The 20,886-nt window shown below is 52.0% G+C and overlaps 1 protein-coding gene across 1 annotated transcript; it reads left to right on the forward strand.

Annotated features, from left to right (window-relative positions):
- Positions 1-20,131: 20,131 nt before the first annotated feature.
- LOC147981760 (uncharacterized) lies at positions 20,132-20,623 on the forward strand (the record flags this gene model as incomplete). Its single annotated transcript, XM_087516092.1, has 1 exon — positions 20,132-20,623. A coding segment is annotated over one exon (492 nt), but the record flags the coding sequence as incomplete, so codon positions are not given.
- Positions 20,624-20,886: the final 263 nt, after the last annotated feature.

Below are 20,886 nucleotides of genomic sequence, written 5' to 3' on the forward strand. Positions count from 1 at the left end.
ACCCCCTCCCGCTGCTGCAGCTGCGGCTGCGCCGCCCCTCGCGACCTTCGCCCGTTCACCACGCTCGCCTTGCCCACTGACCCCGTGCCTCCCTTCCGCTCGCTCGCCGCCGCTGCTCTGCAGCTCGCTGGCCACGCCCCGACGCCTCTGCTGCCTGCTCGCCGCTCGGCGCGCGCCTGGCCCCGCCTCGCCGGCGCTGCGGTGGCCTTGCCGGCCCACGCGCGCGCAGCCCTCCGCCGGCGCCGCCCGCTGCTCCCCCTGGGCCGCGCGCTCCGGCGTCCCGCCGCATGCGCCTGCACCACCGGGGCGAAGCCCCGGTTTCCCAGCACCCGCGCCCGCTAGCACCCATGCCCGTTAGGGCCCCTGGCCCAATGACAGCCGGGGCCCACCCCCAGGACGTTTAAAAAAAGATAAAATATATATAATAAATAAATAATTAATAATAAAAATAAATAATTAATTAACTTAATTAATTAATTCTGTTAACTAACTATTAAACCAAATTAATGTGCTAATTAATCTAATTAAACAGTTAGTTAGTTAGACAACGACATGCGGGACCCACATGTCAGGTTGACCAGGTCAACTGCTGACATCATACTGACATCATGATGACGTCAGCAAACACTATTCTGGATAATGTTGGTTTAAATTAATTAAATAAATTCTAAAATTAAATTAAATCTTTTAAAAATTAATATAAAATAAACCATAGCTCGGATGGAAAAACTTTGTACATGAAAGTTGCTTAGAACGATGAGACGAATCTGAATACACAGCCCGTTCATCCGCCACGCATCCCTAGCATAGCAAACACGCAACTTTCCCCCTCCGATTCATCTGTCTGAAAACGCGAAACACCGGGAATACTTTCCCGGATGTTTTCCCCCTTCACCGGTACCACCTCGTACTGCGTTAGGGCACACCTAGCATCACGCTTTGTCATGTCATGCATCGTCATGCATTTGTTTGTATTATATTTATTGTTTCTTCCCCCTCTTCTCTCGCTAGACACCGAGACCGACGCCGCTGCTACCCAGTACGACTACGGTGTTGACGACCCCTCTCTCTTGCCAGAGCAACCAGGCAAGCCCCCCCTTTGATCACTGGATATCGCCTACTCTTCTCTCTACTGCTTGCATTAGAGTAGTGTAGCATGTTACTGCTTTCTGTTAATCATATTCTGATGCATAGCCTGTCATTGTTGCTACAGCTGTTGATACCTTACCTGCAATCCTAAATACTTAGTATAGGATGCTAGTTTATCATTAGTGGCCCTACCTTCTTGTCCGTCTGCCATGCTATACTATCCGGCCGTGATCACTCGGGAGGTGATCACGACTATATACTTATACATATATACATGCTATATAGGTGGTGATTAAAGTCAGGTTGGCTCGTAGGAGTACCTGCGAGTGATTCCGATGTTGGGGGCTGAAGGGGCTAGTGGGTCCATCCCGGTAGAGGTGGGCCTGAGTTCCCGAAGGCCCCCGACTGTTACTTTGTGGCGGAGCGACAGGGCAGGTTGAGACCACCTAGGAGAGAGGTGGGCCTGGCCCTGGTCGGTGTCCGTGGTTATTTCAAAATAACACGCTTAACGAGATCTTGGTATTTGATCTGAGTCTGGCTACTGGCCTATACGCACTAACCATCTACGCGGGGATAGTTATGGGCACTCGACGTCGTGGTATCAGCCGAACCCTTCTTGACGTCAGCGACTGAGCGGCGCGCGTCGGGTTGGACCGCGTAACGCAACTTCCTTTGTAATGGAGGTTGCTAGGTCTGCTCTCCGGCCGCGTTCGCAATGTGCAGGTGTGCAAAGGGCGATGGGCCCAGACCCCTGCGCCATAGGATTTAGACCGGCGTGCTGACCTCTCTATTGTGACTAGGTAGGGCTGCGACGTGTTGATCTTCCGAGGCCGGGCATGACCCAGGAAAGTGTGTCCGGACAAAGGGGATCGAGCGTGTTGGGAAATGTGGTGCACCCCTGCAGGGAAGTTGATCTATTCGAATAGCCGTGTCCCTCAGTAAAAGGACGACCCGGAGTTGTACCTTGACCTTATGACAACTAGAACCGGATACTTAATAAAACACACCCTTCCAAATGCCAGATACAACCGGTGATCGCTCTCTCACAGGGCGACGAAGGGAGGATCATCGGTTAGGATTATGCTACACGATGCTACTTGGTGAACTTACCATCTACTCTCTTCTCCTGCTGCAAGATGGAGCTTACCAGAAGCGTAGTCTTCGAAAGGATTAGCTATCCCCCTCTTATTCCGACATTCTGCAGTTCAGTCCACATATGATACCCTTATTCCATTTGATACCAATGCATACATATGTAGTGTAGCTCCTTGCTTGCGAGTACTTTGGATGAGTACTCACAGTTGCTTTGCTCCCTCTTTTCCCCCTTTCTATACTCGATTGCTGCGACCAGACGTTGGAGCCCAGGAGCCAGACGCCACTGTCGATGACGACTATTACTACTCGAGAGGCGCCTACTACTACGTGCAGCCCGGTGACGACGACCAGGAGTAGTTTAGGAGGATCCCAGGCAGGAGGCCTGCGCCTCTTTCGATCTGTATCCCAGTTTGTGCTAGCCTTCTTAAGGCAAACTTGTTTAACTTATGTCTGCACTCAGATATTGTTGCTTCCGCTGACTCGTCTATGATCGAGCTCTTGTATTCGAGCCCTCGAGGCCCCTGGCTTGTAATATGATGCTTGTATGGCTTATTTTATTTGTAGTGTTGTGTTGTGATATCTTCCCGTGAGTCCCTGATCTTGATCGTACATGTTTGCATGTATGATTAGTGTACGATTGAATCGGGGCGTCACAAGTTGGTATCAAAGCCGACTGCCTGTAGGAATCCCCCTTCCACACTCCTTGGCCGAAGTCGAGTCTAGACATTACAAAAACTTTTACTAACATGGCTTTGTGCCTTACGTTCCCACGTCGCCATCTGGGTGGTATTAGGATCTTTTACTCCGATCCTTACTCTGGGACTCTGAACTCTCTTCTACTCGAGTTAAACGATTTTTACTAACTCTAACATTAGGACCCCGTGACCACGTTCACCCCAAAGTTGGATAAGCCCTAGTTATTCTTTAGAGTAGTATTTGACATTATTCACATTGTCATTTGACTCCTATGAAAACATCTTTGTTTTCAGATGGAACCCACGAGACAGGTCGTGCGCCACACGATGGCCATTGGTGCCTCAGGATCACCTGCTGTGTTGGTTGGGATGATGACCTATCTAGGTTATCGCTGGCACCCTGAGTACACTGTCTACGAGGAGTACCAGGACTTCAACCAGGAGCAGTACCGTGCCATCGTCCACCTCTACTCTCGGGAGTATGACTCCACTACCGTGCTGCACACTGCTCATGGTGTTGGAGTGACTATCGATATGGCGGTCCACGATGCTGCTTATGCTGCTCTGACACGTCTTCATGGAGAGTACCAGGAGTTGGACACCTCCCCCTTCAGGCACATTGCTATCGCATCCGATGTTGGTGCGGAGGGATACTACACTGCTGCCTACTCCACTGTCACCCGGGAGCCCTTCTATCATCAGAACCTGGTTCTGCATGCCGATGGGCTGGATAGAGCTAACCGAGCTCTTCGCCACGAGTTGTACACCACCCGTCAGCACCTGTACCGTGCTCTGACACTGTTGCACCCCTCTGTCCGATCTGGTGATCTGTCACGTTCTGCGATCTACCCTGCCAGGACCGTGATGCCCCAGGGTGTCGGTTGGCCAGATGTGGGAGGCTACTCTCCCGCACTTGGTCCTCTCCTGCCACCTGCGCATCGGGTTCCGCACCAGAGTATCTGCGGACCCCAGGCTACTCGCGTGGAGGTCTTCCCTTCATGTCACTACCAGCTGTCAGGCTACACCTACCTCCATAGTTCCTCCTGGGACTGATATAGGCTTGCTTGTTAGTGTTAGATGCATTCGCCGCGAGCCTATGTGTCGCCTATGATGTTCTTAGTCTGTATACTGAACTCTGTGTACCGAACTCTATGCATGGTCTCTTTTGTAAGCTATGCCAACTACTAAGTAGTATCTATCGTGTTCCTTTCATTAAGCATGTTTCATCATGAATGATTCCTGCCCTTACAATTCTCAATGCTGAACTACTCCTGTTATATATTAGCAGGATGGTTAGACTAGGTGGTCGTGGTCGTGGTAACCCTCCCCCACCCCCGCCTGAGTACATGGCTGGGATGATGCAACAGTTTGAGCTGAATCGCCAGTTCATGGAGAATATTATGGCTCAGTTTCCTCGCCCCAATATGAACCAGCAGCCAACCCAAGTGACTCTGCAGGATTTCATGCGTCTCAACCCAACTGTGTACCGCAGCTCAACTCAGCCTCTAGATGCTGATGACTGGCTCCGTGACATCACCTATGAGATGGAGTCGGCTAATGTAGCCCCTGCCAGCTATGTCACCTTTGCTTCCTTCTTCTTGAAGGGACCCGCTGCTCAATGGTGGGACAACCATAGGCGTACCCTGCCGGTTGGAACAATCATCACCTGGCCAGACTTCCAAGCTGCCTTCCGTGCTCGCTTCATTCCTCAGGGAGTCATGGATCGGAAGAAGCGCGAGTTCCGCAGCCTCACCCAAGGCAACAAAACTGTGGAAGCTTATCAGCGGGAGTTTCTGGACTTGTCCCGCTATGCTGAAGAACACATTGCAACTGATGCACGCAGTCAGGAGAAGTTCCATGATGGCCTTTGTCGGTGTCAAAACCGGCGGATCTCGGGTAGGGGGTCCCGAACTGTGCGTCTAAGGCGGATGGTAACAGGAGGCAGGGGACATGATGTTTTACCCAGGTTCGGGCCCTCTTGATGGAGGTAAAATCCTACGTCCTGCTTGATTATTCTTGATAATATGTGTAGTACAAGAGTTGATCTACCACGAGATCGGAGAGGCTAAACCCTAGAAGCTAGCCTATGGTATGATTGTCTGTTGTCCTATGGACTAAAACCCTCCAGTTTATATAGACACCGGAGGGGGCTAGGGTTACACAAGGTCGGTTACAAAGGAGGAGATATACATATTCGTATTGCCTAGCTTGCCTTCCACGCCAAGTAGAGTCCCATCCGGACACGAGACAAAGTCTTCAATCTTGTATCTTCATAGTCCAATAGTCCGGCCAAAGGATATAGTCCGGCTGTCCGGAGACCCCCTAATCCAGGACTCCCTCAGTAGCCCCTGAACCAGGCTTCAATGACGATGAGTCCGGCGTGCAGTGTTGTCTTCGGCATTGCAAGGCGGGTTCCTCCTCCGAATACACCACAGAAGAATTTGAATACAAGGATAGTGTCCGACCCTGCAAAATAAGTTCCACATACCACCGTAGAGAGAATAATATTTCCACAAATCCAATCTGCCGACACGTTTTGGCAGCATGACATCATGCCATGGCCCGGTAATTATTCCTTAACCAGCCCCGCACATAATGCGAGGCGGTTTCTTGACATGTCTTGTCAGAGCAGAGATCGTGTTCCCCTTATTACGAGATTCTCATTAATACGGACGTGGGTAACCCAACCGCGCCTAGGACTCCTAGATTTTAGGCAAGTCCCAAACGGTCACGAGGAGGACGCTTGATATTCACCCTCTTTATAAAGGGACAAGGCTTTTACTTCTTCCCTCACACGCTCAATCGAATCCTTCCCCCGCCTCGAGTTCTAACACCCAAAGCCTAGGTCAGGTGCTTCGGACCTTCAATCATGTCCGGATCCAGCCTTTAAGGCCGGTGGATGCCTTCCTCCGTCACGGAGGAGGATATCAAGAAGTTGAGGGAGGCCAGATACCCGACCGCCGAAATTTCGCATAGGCTGCCCGCCCGAGGGCAGGTCATCCCCACTCCCGAACCCAATGAGAGCGTTGTGTTCGTCTCCCACTTCCTCCGAGGACTAGGCCTCGCTCTGGATCCTTTTGTTAGGGGTCTTATGTTCTGTTACGGGCTGGATTTTCACGATCTAGCCCCGGATTCCCTCCTTCACATCTCGTCATTTATTGTCGTTTGTGAGGCCTTCCTCCGCATTACCCCTCACTTCGGCCTGTGGCTCAAGACCTTTGATGTGAAGCCGAAGATGGTCGAGGGGCAGTACGCAGCGTGCGGAGGTGCTCTAATAAGCAAAATTGCTGGCGCTCCATGGCCGAAGGGCTCCTTTCCAGAGGTGTCCGGACTGTGGCAACGAGAGTGGTTTTACGTCATGGCTCCCCGAAGTGCCAAGTGGGTAGCCGCCCCCACCTTCCGCTCGGGCCCTCCACCACAACTGATGTCATGGATCAGCAGGGGGCTGAGCTAGGGCCCAACCAAGGACGTGCCCATACTGCAGAGCCGCATCTGAGATCTCTTCGAGGGAGATTTCAGTATGGTTATGGTGATGCAGCAAGTCATGCTGGTTCGTCGAGTCCAGCCTTGCAAACGCCGGCCCCTCCGCATGTGGGAATTCAACCCGGAAGGACCGCACACTATTCAGAATTTCCTCGGCCTGACGCAAGAGGAGATCTACAAATCGTTCTTCGGACCCCAGATAGAGTGTCCAGACACTACCGAAGATGTGGGTCTGAGCAGCAACCGCACCGCGGCCCAAGTAAGTAATCCCATGGCCGAATACACTGTCCTTTTCTTTATCATGACATCATTCTGAAGAATCGCTCTTTGACCAGGACTGGGTAACAAAGGCGAAGATGATCCGGTGTTCGGCCCCCCTTCCTGAAGGCTTGGACAATCCGGTGCTGGAAAAGATGCTCGAGCCAACACCTTGCCTGGTGCCCTCGACGGAAGATGAAGGGGTGAATAAAGAGGGCGAAAGCGGGCCTCCACCGCTACCTATTCCAACCAAGAGAATGAGCGTCTCCGTGAGGGAGGACAACCCAGGGGAATAATCTGACATTCTCTCACCCCGGGGAAGGAAGAGGACTACCTCTGAAGATCCGGAAACCAAGGTTTCCAAACTGGAGAAGAAATCTCCGCCAGAGGATCCTGCCTCGGAGGGTGCTCTAGCCGCACAATGCCCGCGGGGGGATCAGCCCTCTAACGAGCTGTAAGTAATTAAAAAGTACTTAATAGTGAAGATATCCTACCTTACTTCTGAGGAAAATAACCGAAGCATTTATCTTGCAGTTCAGATCTTAGCCCTTCTCAGCAGAGCTCGTCTTCGGGGGATCTTCTTCCGGAGATGATGGAGAGCGAAACGCCTCCCCCAGACTCCCCTGCTCAAGAAGCGGGCGACCTTGAAGTGTCGTCGCGGAGGGTCTCTCCGGATCCGGCGAGACCAGAAGACAATCCTATGGCCACCCGAAGTCTCCAGTATCCGGCTCTTGAAGAGAGCAACCAAAAGAGTCCAACACCGTCTAGTATGCGGTCGGACGTACTGAGGAATCTGCTAGAGCGAGCAACTATCTCAGAAGAGCACCGTACGTTGATGAGTACGGTGGTTGAAAGGATTTCGTCCGCCGAAAGCGGGTTGCATGAGGCCTTTATGAGTCTACTGACGGGTTTTGAGGTACGTGAAATGATGTATTTTTTAGACAGTACCGCACATTTTAAGGTGTGCCCTGTGTAGATAGTAGCCCCTGAGACTCTGGTTGTCATTGAGAATGGTGGCAAATAGAGGATCGTAGTCCCAAGAAATGACCATACCGCCTTTATGTGCAGGTGGTTGAAGCTCCGGTGGCCAGCCGGACTGATGGGTTTGCCGTACTAAAACGGCAACTGGATGCGGCAGATGCCGACATTGTGCTTGTCAACAAGCGGCTTGACGAGGCACATGGTGAGTGATTTTTCTGGTGATCGTCATATAATAAGAGCAGCATGATGCCAGTATCTTTGATATGTTTTGACTGCAGATGGAGCTGCCACCATGGAGGCCCTTCGGGCGGAGCTTGCCCGAGCCAAGGAGCAAGCAAGGAGTAGTAGTGCGGCCGCTTTAAAGGCGGCCAAAGAGTTAAGAGCCGAAAAGGCCACGCATTGTGAGAGCAAAGAGAAAATGGCCAAGATGGCTGTAAAGTTAAAAGACACTGCCGACCATTTCCAGCTTCTTGAAGAAGAAAACCGGGCGAAGGCGACGGACCTGGAAAAGGCCACGATGGCGACCAAAGACACCCGCTCTGCGATGAGAGCGAACAAGGAGGAGCTGCGTCAAGCTGGGGATATCGCGGCTGGGAAACCCTTCATGCTGCGGAGGAAGTTTGGAGATCCTCAGTATGCCCCTCTGGATCGGCTGTGGAGTTCGGCGGACGCATATCTGGACTTGGCGGCGACTGTTGTCGATGCGGCCGAATACTTACGAGATCAAATAGATCGTGAAGTGGACAAGCTATTCCGGTGACAATTTAATGTTCCAGAGCGTCCGCTTCCATTGGCTGATCAGCTTGCCGAATGGGCCGAGCTGAATAGATTGTCCGGACTCGCCATGAGGTCTGTTGTGGATCATCTGTGGCCGGAAAGGCCAAAGCCGAACAACTATTTTAGTTTGGTGCAGCAGTTCCTTGGTGCGATGCCGCGCATTAATGCGATGAAGAGGTCGACGTGCATAGAAGGCTCACGGATGGCCCTTGCCCGTGTCAAAACATACTGGGCGGAGATGGATGCCACCACTGTCGCGGCGCAGGGTTCGGCCATAGGCCGAGTGGCTGCCGAGCACTATTTTGAAGAAGTTCTCGAAGGCGCTCGTTCGATAGAGGCCTAGTGCTCAAAGAATATTATGTTTGAATGACATGTATTCCCATTGTAAAAACAATGTTTTATTAAGTTTATCAAGGCTCTATTTATACTTTTTCCCGAAAGTATTGTGATGCCTCCTGTGCGGCCGTTTATGTATATATGTATATAACCTGAAAGATTGCAGTCATCGGCTTCAGCCCCCACGCATATAATGCGGGGGTGTTCGCAGAAGACGCATGTTCACACTTGATCCAACGTCTTGGTCCATTAAGGAGGTGATAGCGCAACGAACTAGGCAATCGGACTATAATGCTTTAACACTTTCACTTAGCCAGTGAGTTTGACAGTGGGGCTACTATATAGCCCCTGGTGGCTCCGCACTCATCCGAATTCGGGGTGCGTACATGCCTGGCCGGGAAACAGGCCTTCGTTAAGGCGAAGGAATCCCGAAGATTTCGGTAGGTCATCGAGTGGTTGACCATTCTCATGCTATATCATGACAGTCAGTTTTCAGCTTTCTGTACTGAGGTGCTCGTCCGGATGAACCAGGGCACAATTGCAGTAGTTCTCCTGGTGCCGCCTTAGCCGATAGAGCAGAATGTAAGGCAGCAAAACACAGGAGCCGGGTAAACCCAACATTTGACCAAAGACATGATTCGGAGCTGATGCATATAAGGCCAAACTCGCGACGCCGAACACTCCTAAGGTATTCGATCTTTTATGGTGTAAACCGGGCCTAAACAGTGCCCTTTGTAATAAGCCCCTGGTGTCCAGGTACGTGCAATATTCTGACGTGGCCACATGCCAGTACGTCGGCATCCTTCTCCATTGTACTGAGAATCCGGGGGATGTGTATCAACAAGAGACAGTAAAAAAGGTTTACGCAAGGTCTTAATCTAAAAAGAATCCTTGGAATGGGTCCCTGCTGCACGTCTGCGCCTGTGTCTCCGTTGTGCCGTATCCTGGACGGGTGTAGCACGATGGTCATCTGTAAAAGAGAGGAACTTAGTTGAAAAGTTGTGCAAAAAGGTAGGTTGTACTAAAGAAAATATGTACAGTTCAACATGAGTAAAGTTGAGCCTAATTGTCCCTTGTTTACGCGCGTTCAGCCCCTTGTATTGTAATAGGGGTATGGCCATCAAACCTGTATCGATTACATATAACTGCACCGGACTCGTCTAACCGTGTCCGTGGTCTTAACGACCTGTCAGATGCTTCAGTTGGTGATGCCGTTTAGCATGCGGCTGTCAAGGCAGCCGCACGGTCTTCCACACGCAAGGAGTGCTCAATGTTTCCATTTACCATAATGATGTCGTGTGGACCGGGCATCTTAAGCATACGAGAAGCGTAATGCGGTATTGCATTGAAGCGAGCGAAAGCTTCGCGTCCGAGTAGAGCTTGATAGCCACTTTGGAATGGAGCGATGTGGAAGGTTAACTTTTTGCTGCGGAAGTTACCGGGAAAGCCGAATATAACCTCTAGTAGCAGGGAGCCCGTGCAATGGGCCTCTGAGCCTAGCATTACTCCTTTAAAGGTAGTATTGCTATGGCTAATTTTTGCTGGGTCTATCCCCATGTTGCGTACTGTGTCCTGATATATCAGGTTTAAACTGCTGCCGCCGTCCATCAGAACTTGTGTGAGGTGGTATCCGTCAATTATTGGGCCTAGTACCAAGGCAACCCATCCTGCACGCTAGACACTTGCTGAGTAATCCCGATGGTCAAAAGTGATCGGTTGGGACGACCAGTGGCAGAATTCTGCGGTGATAGGCCCTGGGGCATGTGTGTCTGGGAGTGCCACTTTGTTTCTCCCCTTTATTACGTGTAACACGTTGACTGTTTTGACTTCTGGTGGGAATTTCTTCTGTTCCCCAGTGCTTTGCTTGCGAGGCTCGTCCTCGTCTTCGCTTGGTGTATCCTGCCCCTTATGTTCGGCGTTGAGCTTACCGGACTGCTTGAAGACCCAACATTCTCTATGGGTATGATTTGCAGGTTTGTCGGGGGTACTATGGATCTGACATATTTGGTCCAGAATCTTGTTTAGGCCGGACAGTTCGTCTCTATTGCCTTTGGAGGGCGGCTTTTGCTGACCTGGCCGGGAGCTTCTGAATCCGGCGTTTACAACCGAGCTCTTCGGGCTGTCTTCTTTATTCCGACGCTTGTTTTTGCTGCGTCGTGATTTCCCGTTTCCGTCCCTGACTTCGGATGTACTTGGGTCGCTGGTGCTGCATCGGGCTAACCAGCTGTCCCCGCCCGCACAAAAGCGGGTCATGAGGCTTGTTAATGCTGCCATTGTTCTCAGATTTTCTTGGCCGAGGTGTATGGCGAGCCATTCGTCTCGAACGCTGTGCTTGAAAGCTGCTAAGGCTTCGGCGTCCGGACAATCTACTATTTGGTTCTTCTTAGTGAGGAACCTGTTCCAAAGCTTTCGGGCTGACTCTCCAGGCTGTTGAGTTATATGACTTAGATCGTCTGCATATGGTGGTTGGACATAGGTCCCTTGAAAATTTGCCCGAAAGGCGTCTTCGAGCTCTTCCCAGCTTCCAATGGAGTTTTCGGGGAGGCTTTTAAGCCAGTGCCGAGCTGGCCCTTTGAGCTTGAGGGGTAAGTACTTGATGGCGTGGAGATCGTCTGCTCAAGCCATGTGGATATGGAGGATATAGTCGTCAATCCAGACCCCAGGGTCTGTTGTTCTGTCGTATGCCTCTATGTTTATGGGTTTGAATCCCTCTGGAAATTCATGGTCCAGCACCTCATCGGTGAAACATAGGGGGTGTGTGGCACCCCTGTATTTGGGTGTACCGTGGTGTTCGGATGTTTATTGTGTTGTATTGCATACTGGAGCGCGCTTGCGTAGCCCGTATATGGATCTGGTTGCGCCGTCCTTTTGATGCGAGCCCTCGCGTGGATCGCGTACTGGCTTATGTGCGGCGTCGTTTGCCGCTCTGTATTGGCCACGAGGTCGTCTATCCGACTGGATGGCCGTTTTGTTCTCTAATTGCGGGGGATCTAAGGCCTCCTCGTCGAATTCGGGTAGCAACTTTCGCTTTGGGTAGCTCTTGGTGTGGCGATTACCGCCGTACTTCTCTACAGTGTTCAGTACTTCACTCCATCTGATTCTGAGTGTGTCTTGTGCAACTCCGAGCCTTTGCTTCTGCTTTTTCAGGCTCCTTGCTGTGGCAACGAGCCTTTGATGGGCATTCAGTTGCTCTGGGCGCCTGTCTGGTGTGATGTTGTCCGGACTATTATCTTTGACGGAGTCGGGTTGTTCGGTTTGATTCTCCGTGTTGCCCTGGTCGGTCGATGGTTCACCCTGCTCTATCGCTGGGTCTATATGACCGGTGTTTCTGCTGAGGCAGGATTTGGAGCGGCGCTTACGCCGCCGCTTTGACTGCTTCTCGAGGGAACAACCCTTCGTTGCGTCCTTCCGTTCCTCGTCGTCGTTTTCTTTGGGTGTGTCCACCATGTATATATCATATGATGAGGTGGCTGTCCAGTGCCCGATGGGCAGTGGTTCCTCTTTGCCTCCTGCATCGTCATCCATACCGTCGATGTCTTCGGAGTCGAAGTCGAGCATGTCGGTTAAGTCGTCGACAGTGGCTACTAAATGGGTGGTGGGTGGGCGGCGAATTTGTTCATCATCCGCATCCCAGTCTTGCCGAACATAGTTCGGCCAGGACTCTCCTGACAAGGAGAGAGACCTTAATGAGTTCAGTATGTCGCCGAAGGGCGAGTGCTGAAAGATATCCGCCAAGGTAAACTCCATGGTCGGCGCCCAGTCGGATTTGTTAGGCATGGGCGCAGGCGGTTCAGAGTTTGTGGCCGGGGAAGGATCCGGTAGTTCGGCGTCATGGCTCTCGTGAAGGGTAAGGTCGATACTTGGCTCGATCGCCGATGAGAGTGCGGCCTCCGTGGCGGGGTCTATCCACCCGCCCATGGATGGCGCAGCTGGCTCCGAATTGAGGGTCGGAGCGGTTGCCGGCGCGATCTCCTGGACACTGTCCGATGGCAGAGCTAAATTATGCTCATCGTGGTTGTGTGGCACACTAGGCAGGGGCTCGAATCCATCGAAGATCAAGTGTCCGCGGATATCAGCCGTGTAGTTTAAGCTGCCAAACCTGACCTGATGGCCAGGGGCGTAACTCTCGATCCGCTCCAGATGGCCAAGTGAGTTGGCCCGCAGTGCGAAGCTGCCGAATACAAAGATCTGTCCGGGGAGAAAAGTATCACCCTGAACCGCATCGCAATCGATGATCGAAGGAGCCATCAAGCCTAACGGCGATGACACAGAGGAACTCTCAATGAAAGCACCAATGTCGGTGTCAAAACCGGCGGATCTCGGGTAGGGGATCCCGAACTGTGCGTCTAAGGCGGATGGTAACAGGAGGCAGGGGACACGATGTTTTACCCAGGTTCGGGCCCTCTTGATGGAGGTAAAACCCTACGTCCTTCTTGATCATTCTTGATAATATGTGTAGTACAAGAGTTGATCTACCACGAGATCGGAGAGGCTAAACCCTAGAAGCTAGCCTATGGTATGATTGTCTGTTGTCCTACGGACTAAAACCCTCCGGTTTATATAGACACCCGAGGGGGCTAGGGTTACACAAGGTCGGTTACAAAGGAGGAGATATACATATTCGTATTGCCTAGCTTGCCTTCCACGCCAAGTAGAGTCCCATCCGGACACGGGACGGAGTCTTCAATCTTGTATCTTCATAGTCCAACACTCCGGCCAAAGGATATAGTCCGGCTGTCCGAAGACCCCCTAATCCAGGACTCCCTCAGCCTTCAAGCTGACATCAAGCTCGCACTTCTAGTGCATGACTTTGCTGATTTTGCCACCTTGGTGAACAAGGCCATCAATGTCGAAACTGGTCTGCAGGAACACCAGAGCTCTCACAGGCGCAACTGTTACACGTGCTCATCTTCGGGCCCGTCCTCGCAGAAGCGTAGGATATGGATTCCCAACAGCATGTACCAGCCAACTGCACCTGCTCCAAGGCAGTCCTATGCTGCACCGCGTCTGCCTCCCCCACCAACTAGGCAGCCAAGACTTCCAGCTCCACCACCCCGAGCTCCTGTTCCCACTCCCAATAATGGTCTGTGCTACAAGTGTGGCCAACCTGGTCACCTTGCCAGGAACTGCTATCAGAATCAGAACCAGAATCAACTGGCCCTTCCCACAGCTGGCCGTGGAAGCAACCAGCCTCGCAACAACAATGCCAAGTCTTATGGTCGTGTTCATGCCAACCACGTTGATCTCAATGAAGTTCTAGACCAGCCTGCTACCGTGATGGGTACACTCCTCATAAATTCAGTACCAGCATCTATTTTATTTGATACAGGAGCATTGCATTCATTCATATCAGCTGAGTTTGCATTCATGCATGGCGTTAAATACGAAGAGATGAACACTGCGATTGTGGTACACACTCCTGCGGGCCAGTGTCAAACCTCTATGGTTAGTCACAACATTCCCGTTGAAATTGAAGGACTGGAATTCCTTGCCTCTCCCATCGTACTGAAGTCCTGTAGCATCGACCTCATTCTGGGAATGGATTGGTTGAAAGCGCATACTGCTTCTATAGTTTGCGCCACTAAGGTCGTCCATCTGCTACACCCTTCTGATGAAATAATTGCTTACCAAGCTCATCTAGTTCAGAACGCCGAGGCACGGCTTTATGCCTTGAATGCGTTGAACGCTGCACCACTCGAGGGCATTGAAAATATTCCCGTCATTTGTGAATTCCAAGACGTCTTCCCAGAAGAACTTCCAGGGATTCCCCCTGCTAGAGCTGTCGAATTCATCATCGACTTGAAACCCGACACCACCCCTATAGCCAAACGACCCTACAAGATGCCGCCACATGAACTCGTTGAGCTTAAGGAGGAAATCGACAAATCTCTTGTCAAAGGTTTCATTCTCCCAAGTTGCTCTCCTTGGGGAGCACCTTCTCTCTTTGTTAAGAAGAAGGATGGGACAAACCGATTAGTCCAAGACTACCGTCCTATAAACCAAGCTACCATTCAGAATAAATATCCTCTTCCTTGGATCAATGATCTTTATGATCAACTGGCTGGTTCATCAGTGTTCTCCAAACTCGACTTGAGGTTGGGTTACCACCAGATCCGTGTTCGTGAAGAGGATATCCCAAAAACGGCCTTTGTGACTTGGTATGGATCATACGAGTACACCGTCATGTCATTCGGTTTAACGAATGCTCCCGCCACCTTCTCTCGTCTAATGAACTATATATTCATGGATTACCTCGACAAGTTCGTTGTGGTTTATCTGGATGATATCCTTATATTTTCCAAGAACAAAGAAGAACATGCTGGACATCTTCGTCTTGTGCTGGAAAAGCTTCGAGAGCATCAACTGTATGCTAAGTATTCCAAGTGTGAATTCTGGCTCCCCGAAGTAACCTATCTTGGGCATGTCATCTCCAAGGATGGTATTGCCGTCAACCCTGAACGAGTTCAGGCTATTCTCGATTGGACTCCTGCGAAGAATGTCAAGCAAGTCCGAAGTTTTCTCGGTCTCGCCAGCTATTGCCGTCGATTTGTCGAGAACTTCTCCAAGATTGCAGTACAAAAAAAATACACTTCCGCGATGATACGTGTTTGTCACAGTAGGTCGCTTTTTTGTCATGCATGTACATCCATGACAAATTTATGACAGAATTAAGATAGTCATACATGTGCTGTCGTAGAAGTGTTCCATGACATTACCAAAATTATCATCACGGAAGTGTCTACTTCCATGACGATAAATCGCGCGTCACAAAAGTGCTTTCATCAAGGGTGACCGACACGTGGCATCCACCGTAACGGAACGCCGTTAAACTATCGGGTCGGATTTTGGATCCGATAACCCGTTAACAGCCCCGACCAATGGGGATTTTCCACGTGTAAAATCATCATTGGCTGGAGGAAACATGTGTCGGCTCATCGTTGTGACAGATGTCAACCACTCATTGGACGGAAGGCGCCTATGATACGTCGACACGTGGCACGGCCCAACAGAGGCCTATTCCTGTGAAAAGGCCGGCCCGTTTGACTTGGTCAAAAGCTGGCAGGCCGGCCCATGGAAAGCCTGTTAACGGCCTGTTCGAATATAGCCCATTTACAGCCCGCTAACCCAAGGCCCGTTACGCCCTATCCGAATTAGGCCAAGTAGCATCATCTGGGCCATCCAATATGATTCCAGCCCATTTTCACTTCTGGCCCATGTATGGCCTGCCGTGGTTCTAACTCTGACAGTGATGTAGAGCGGTATGTATGGAGAGGCTAGATCTCAGCTATTGGGAAGTTGTAAACACACCAAGATGTACGAGTTCAGGCCCTTCGCGGAGGAAGTAACAGCCCTACGTCTCGGTGCCCGGAGGCGGTCGACTGGATTACTGGCGTGTGAATAACTGGGGTGCGAACCCTTCATACTGAGGAGGGGGGTGGCTTATATAGAGTTCGCCGGCCGCCTCCTGCCCTCAGTAATGCAGGGTTTAAGGTACATTCAAGGTTGGGCGTTACTGGTAACGCCCCTAATAAAGTGCTATAATAACCATAAAGACTACTTAACAGCTGACCGTTTGCCTGCGGAGTGACTATAGGTCTCCTGGCGGTCGAGTGGTTGGCTTCATGGTCGAGTGATAGCTTTCTGGTCGAGTGTCTTGAGTCCGTCGAGTGGGATACCTTCAAGTCGATTGAAAGGTGACTTCTCCTAGGGATGTCCTAGGGTGGGGCTCTTTGGACAGGTCTGTGCCCCTACCCTAGGTACATGTCTTCATCATTATCCCCCGAATGGATCGAGGTTAGAGTGGGGAAAAAGTTGGAGATCTTTCCGACTGGTTCTTTGGGCTACGTGAGCGCCTTGTTTTGGGTCAATCGTCACGGATGACGTTGCCAACCTTTTTCAGTCGCCTTGATCCATTCCAGGCCTTTCGTCGAGTGAATTTCTTTGCTTGTGACATACTGAGCGCCGACGCGATCGGGGTCTCCTGTTTTGACAAGTTGTTCTGTGGCCCGCGGATGTCGCGGGATTCGGATTTTGGGAAGCGCGCGGGACGGGAGCGGCCGTAGTAATCGAAAGCGATAAAGCGGAAGCTCCTCGATCCCCGCGTTGCCTTTTTCGCCACGTACTGCGCGCGCGTCTACTGCGGGATTTGACTGGATAGCCTGGGCCTACCAGTCAGCCACTCGGAAGCGGTCCCTTATAATTCGCCGGCTCGGGGTTTCCAAGCAGTGCGCTCTCTTCTCCTCCTTTCTTCTGCCTCTCTCCCTTCGCAAGTCCTTCCGCCACCTCCGTTCCCGCCCCAGCGCAGCAGGCCCGTGCGAGACTTCGCCGGCGACGATGACGAAGACCTCCGCTCTGGAGCGCGCGAAGAAGGCGGCGGCGGCGGGGAAAGGGAAGAGGTCAGCTCGGGGCGGATCTTCCTCTAGGACCGCTCTGCCTAAAGGTTGGATCCAGGGCGACTGGATGCCGTCGGTGCTCCGGCAAGAGGATCTCGACGACATGGTCGAGGGGGGAGTCATTCCCCACCAAGCCGCGCGTCTTTCAGGGGGAGAGATCGAACCTCAACCCCGCGACGGTGAGTGCGTGCTCCTAGCCACCCACATCGACCGAGGGTCTTCTCTGCCGCCCCATCCTTTTTTCCGGAGCTTCTTGAACTTCTTCGAAGCGCAGCTCCACCACTTCACTCCCAACTCCATTGTATACCTTGCCGCTTTCATTTCCATGTGTGAGGCTTTCTTGGGTTGCCGCCCCCATTGGGGACTTTTCAAACACATCTTTACTTGCCGTTCTCAATCGGTCAAGAAGGCCAAGTCGAGTGACGAGAGGATGCAGGTGATCCAGTTGTGCGGGGGTTTGGCGATCCAGGCGAGGGGGAAGAGCTGTTTTCCATCCATTACTTTCCCGGAGTCGGTCCGTGGTTGGCAGTCGACCTGGTTCTACTGTCAGGACCAGGCGACCCCAGGACAGTCGACTGGTCTTCCTCCTTTCTCCCTCGACCGAGCTGAAAAACCCGCTTCTCTGAAAGTGACGCCGGAGGAAAGGGCCCAAGTCAAAGTGTTGGCCGGTCGAGTGGTCGAGCTTGTCCGTGAGGGTGTGACTGGGATGGACCTGCTGGAGGTCTTCCTCCAGAGGCGCATCCAACCGCTCCAGGCCCGTGACCACCCGATGTGGTTGTACTCTGGCCTCGATGACACCACTCGGATCCACCCAGAGGAGGTCACCGACGAGATGCTGGGGGTGGCTGTCGAGCATCACGGGGAACAAAGACAACCCCCGAGGAGCCAGGAGGGTAACTCCACTCGACAACTCGTATGAAGCGGACCAGGTATGTCTTTATGCTCCCGACTGAAATCTTGTTTTCTGCATTGGTCTTCTTTGAGTTGGTCGATTGACTTTCGTCTTGTCTATTGCTTTCCAGGAGACCACCGAGATGTACTCGACGCCCAACGGGGCTCAGGAGCCAACTGAGGAAGGGGAGGCGAGCGGAGGTGAGAGTGGGGACGACCAAGGCGAGTGGGAGTCTGACGGCGAAGGAGAGGGAGACGACACCGTCGACTCCAGCGAAGAGGAGGAGGAGGAGGTCGAACCCCCCCGCCCAGAGGGGCGGTCCAAGCACACACACGACCCAGCGCGGGAACGTGGCAAGGCGACTGCCTCTGTTGGGCAGTCGTCGAAACGCCCTCGGACCTCTTCTCCTACACCGACTGGGAAGGTTCCCAAGCACCCACGCACGACGCTGTCCAAGCCGCCCAAGGCTCTGCCCAAGATGAAGATAGTTGTCCCTACCATTTCCGGGTAATAATAAAACTTGTTTTCCTTTGTCGACCGTGGACGGATCCTTGGTCGATCCATTGAGCCAACCGACTGACTTTCGAGGCTTGCAGTGCTGCTACTTCTGAGGTCTCCGCCAAGGACGACGACCAAGAGATGGAGGATGCTGTTACCTCCAACCCTGGTACGATTACTAACGTTCTGCATTGAGTCGACCGATCATTTATTGCAACTCTGGTCGATTGAACTTTTCCTTTGTAGCCCCTCCTCATGTTATCGACCTCCCGGATGACGACGACAACGGTCCGTTGAGAGTGAGGAGGCACAAGAGGGCGTCAGCTGACAAGACCTCCCAATCCGCTCCGGCGTCCGAGGCCGTGGCTCGGGATGGTGGTGACACCACTCGGGCTTCTATGACCTTCGCCGTTCCTCTGGCGAGTGCGCGGCCCTCGTCGTCGACTGCGGATCCGTCTTCACTTTTTGCCGCATACCCCGTCCCTGAGGACCAAGCGGCTGCTGCGAAAGAGGCTATACGCCAGGCGGGGATCATGATGGAGCAAGTGAAGATGGCTCGGGAGGCCAGCCAAGCAGCCTATGACGCGAGTTCGTCTCTTCAGAGCAACGTCCAGGTCAGTCGACTCAACACTTGGTCTGTTATGATATGCTGTTTGAAGAGTCTCTTTTCCGAAGATCTTTTGTATCTGCATCTGTACACCCACTGGGTGTGTCTTCCAATTCTTGGAAGAGTGGGGGAACGCTAAGTGCACCCACTGGGTGTAGTCCCCGAGACTAGGTGGACTGCTGGCAGTCGACTGTAGTCTTTACATTGTGTTGCTGTAGCTGTATTTCTTCACTCGGTTTGGTCGGGCCAGGTCGAGTGGAACTGTATCCGGTCGACTGCGGGCAGTCGACTTTTTTTTTGGTCGAACCAGTGGGGGCCCGCTGAGTGCACCCACTGGGTGTAGTCCCCGAGACTACTGTCGAATGTTTTTGATTCGGCTGTGATCTTAGAAACGTCATCATTGTCTCTTAGTTGCTCGGAAGCAACTTATCTTGGACGTCTGTCGACTAATTTTCCTTTTTACAGAAATCTTGCGAACTTGTAGCTCGCTATACTGAGTTGGAGAATCAGCAGATCCAGCTCAACCTTAACTTGAAGCTTGCTCAGGAGAATTTGAAGAAGGCGCAAGAAGAAGCAAAAGGTATGGCTGTTGAGGTTCTCCATCCTTAACGGGTGGCTTTTCTTTCTTGTCCATTCTTGATGTTGGTTCCACTCGACGCGCCACAGATAAACTGGAGGAAGCTCTAAAGAAGAAGGACCAAGACCTTGCAGAGGCATAGAAGGAGGCCTCGAGCAAAACGAAGCTCGCAGAGGAGAAATTGGCTTCGGTCGGAGCTCTTGAACAGGAGAACTCCAGACTGAAAACTGCTCTCGAGACAGCTAATCGAGATGCCAGTCGACTGAAGAAGGAGAAGATGGCTCTGCACGACAAGGCGGGTGAGCTGGCGGGGAAGGTAAAAGATCTGGAGGCTTATCTCGGTGGACTTACCAAGAAGCTGTTCGTCATGCTCGAAGGTAATTACTCTGCCCCGACTGTCTTGCAGTTTGCCAAGCCTGTGTAGGGCCACTGTCTTACTCTTGAATTGTGTTTGCAGAATTCTGCCAGAACTTTGAAGAGGAGACCAGTCGAGTGGAGCCAAGCTTGGACCCTGTTAACTCTCTTGTGAAGGACGAGGCTGCAATGAACGTGCTCCGCCTGGAGTCTCGTACTGCCAGCGTTGTTGACTATCTGGCTCGGCTGAAAGTTGCGATGTCGCGGATCGACACATCACTCTGGCCTGGGACGACGCTTCAGAACGACCTCGAGTGTCTGATGGCTCGACTTAACAAAGTCCCAGGTCGAGTGGCGGAATGGAAGAAATCTTCTGCTAGATGTGGTGCTGATGTCGCTCTGTCTCTGGTCCGCGTCCATTGCAAGGAGGCGCGAGAAGAAAAGCTGGCGGCCATCCAAGTTGCCAATACCAAGAAGCACAACTTTCAGGACTTCATGGAGACTTTCATCGCCGCTGCCACCCGTATTGCCGACGGGATCGACTTGGATGAGTTCGTCGCCCCTTCCAGTCCTCCTCTTGAGGAGTGAAAAACTTTAAATTTACCTCGGAATGCTGAGTGGATTTGTAACCGTTAAACTCTGCCTTAAATTTGCCTCGGGATGCCGAGTGGACTTGTAACAGTTAAACTCTGCCGAGCCGAGGGCTCGAGTACTTTGAGGTCTGGGACCTTTTAGGCTTTATCTGATCTTGATTTCTCGTTGAATATCTTCATGGTTTGGTTCGTCGAGTGGATCTTGATCTTCACTCGGAATAACCTTGTATTTGCGGCGCAGCTCCGAAGGGTAAGTTA

This window comes from Triticum urartu, chromosome 3A (genome assembly GCF_056163025.1).
Source record: "Triticum urartu cultivar PI428250 chromosome 3A, HENAU_Tu73, whole genome shotgun sequence".
Taxonomy (NCBI): Eukaryota; Viridiplantae; Streptophyta; class Magnoliopsida; order Poales; family Poaceae; genus Triticum; species Triticum urartu.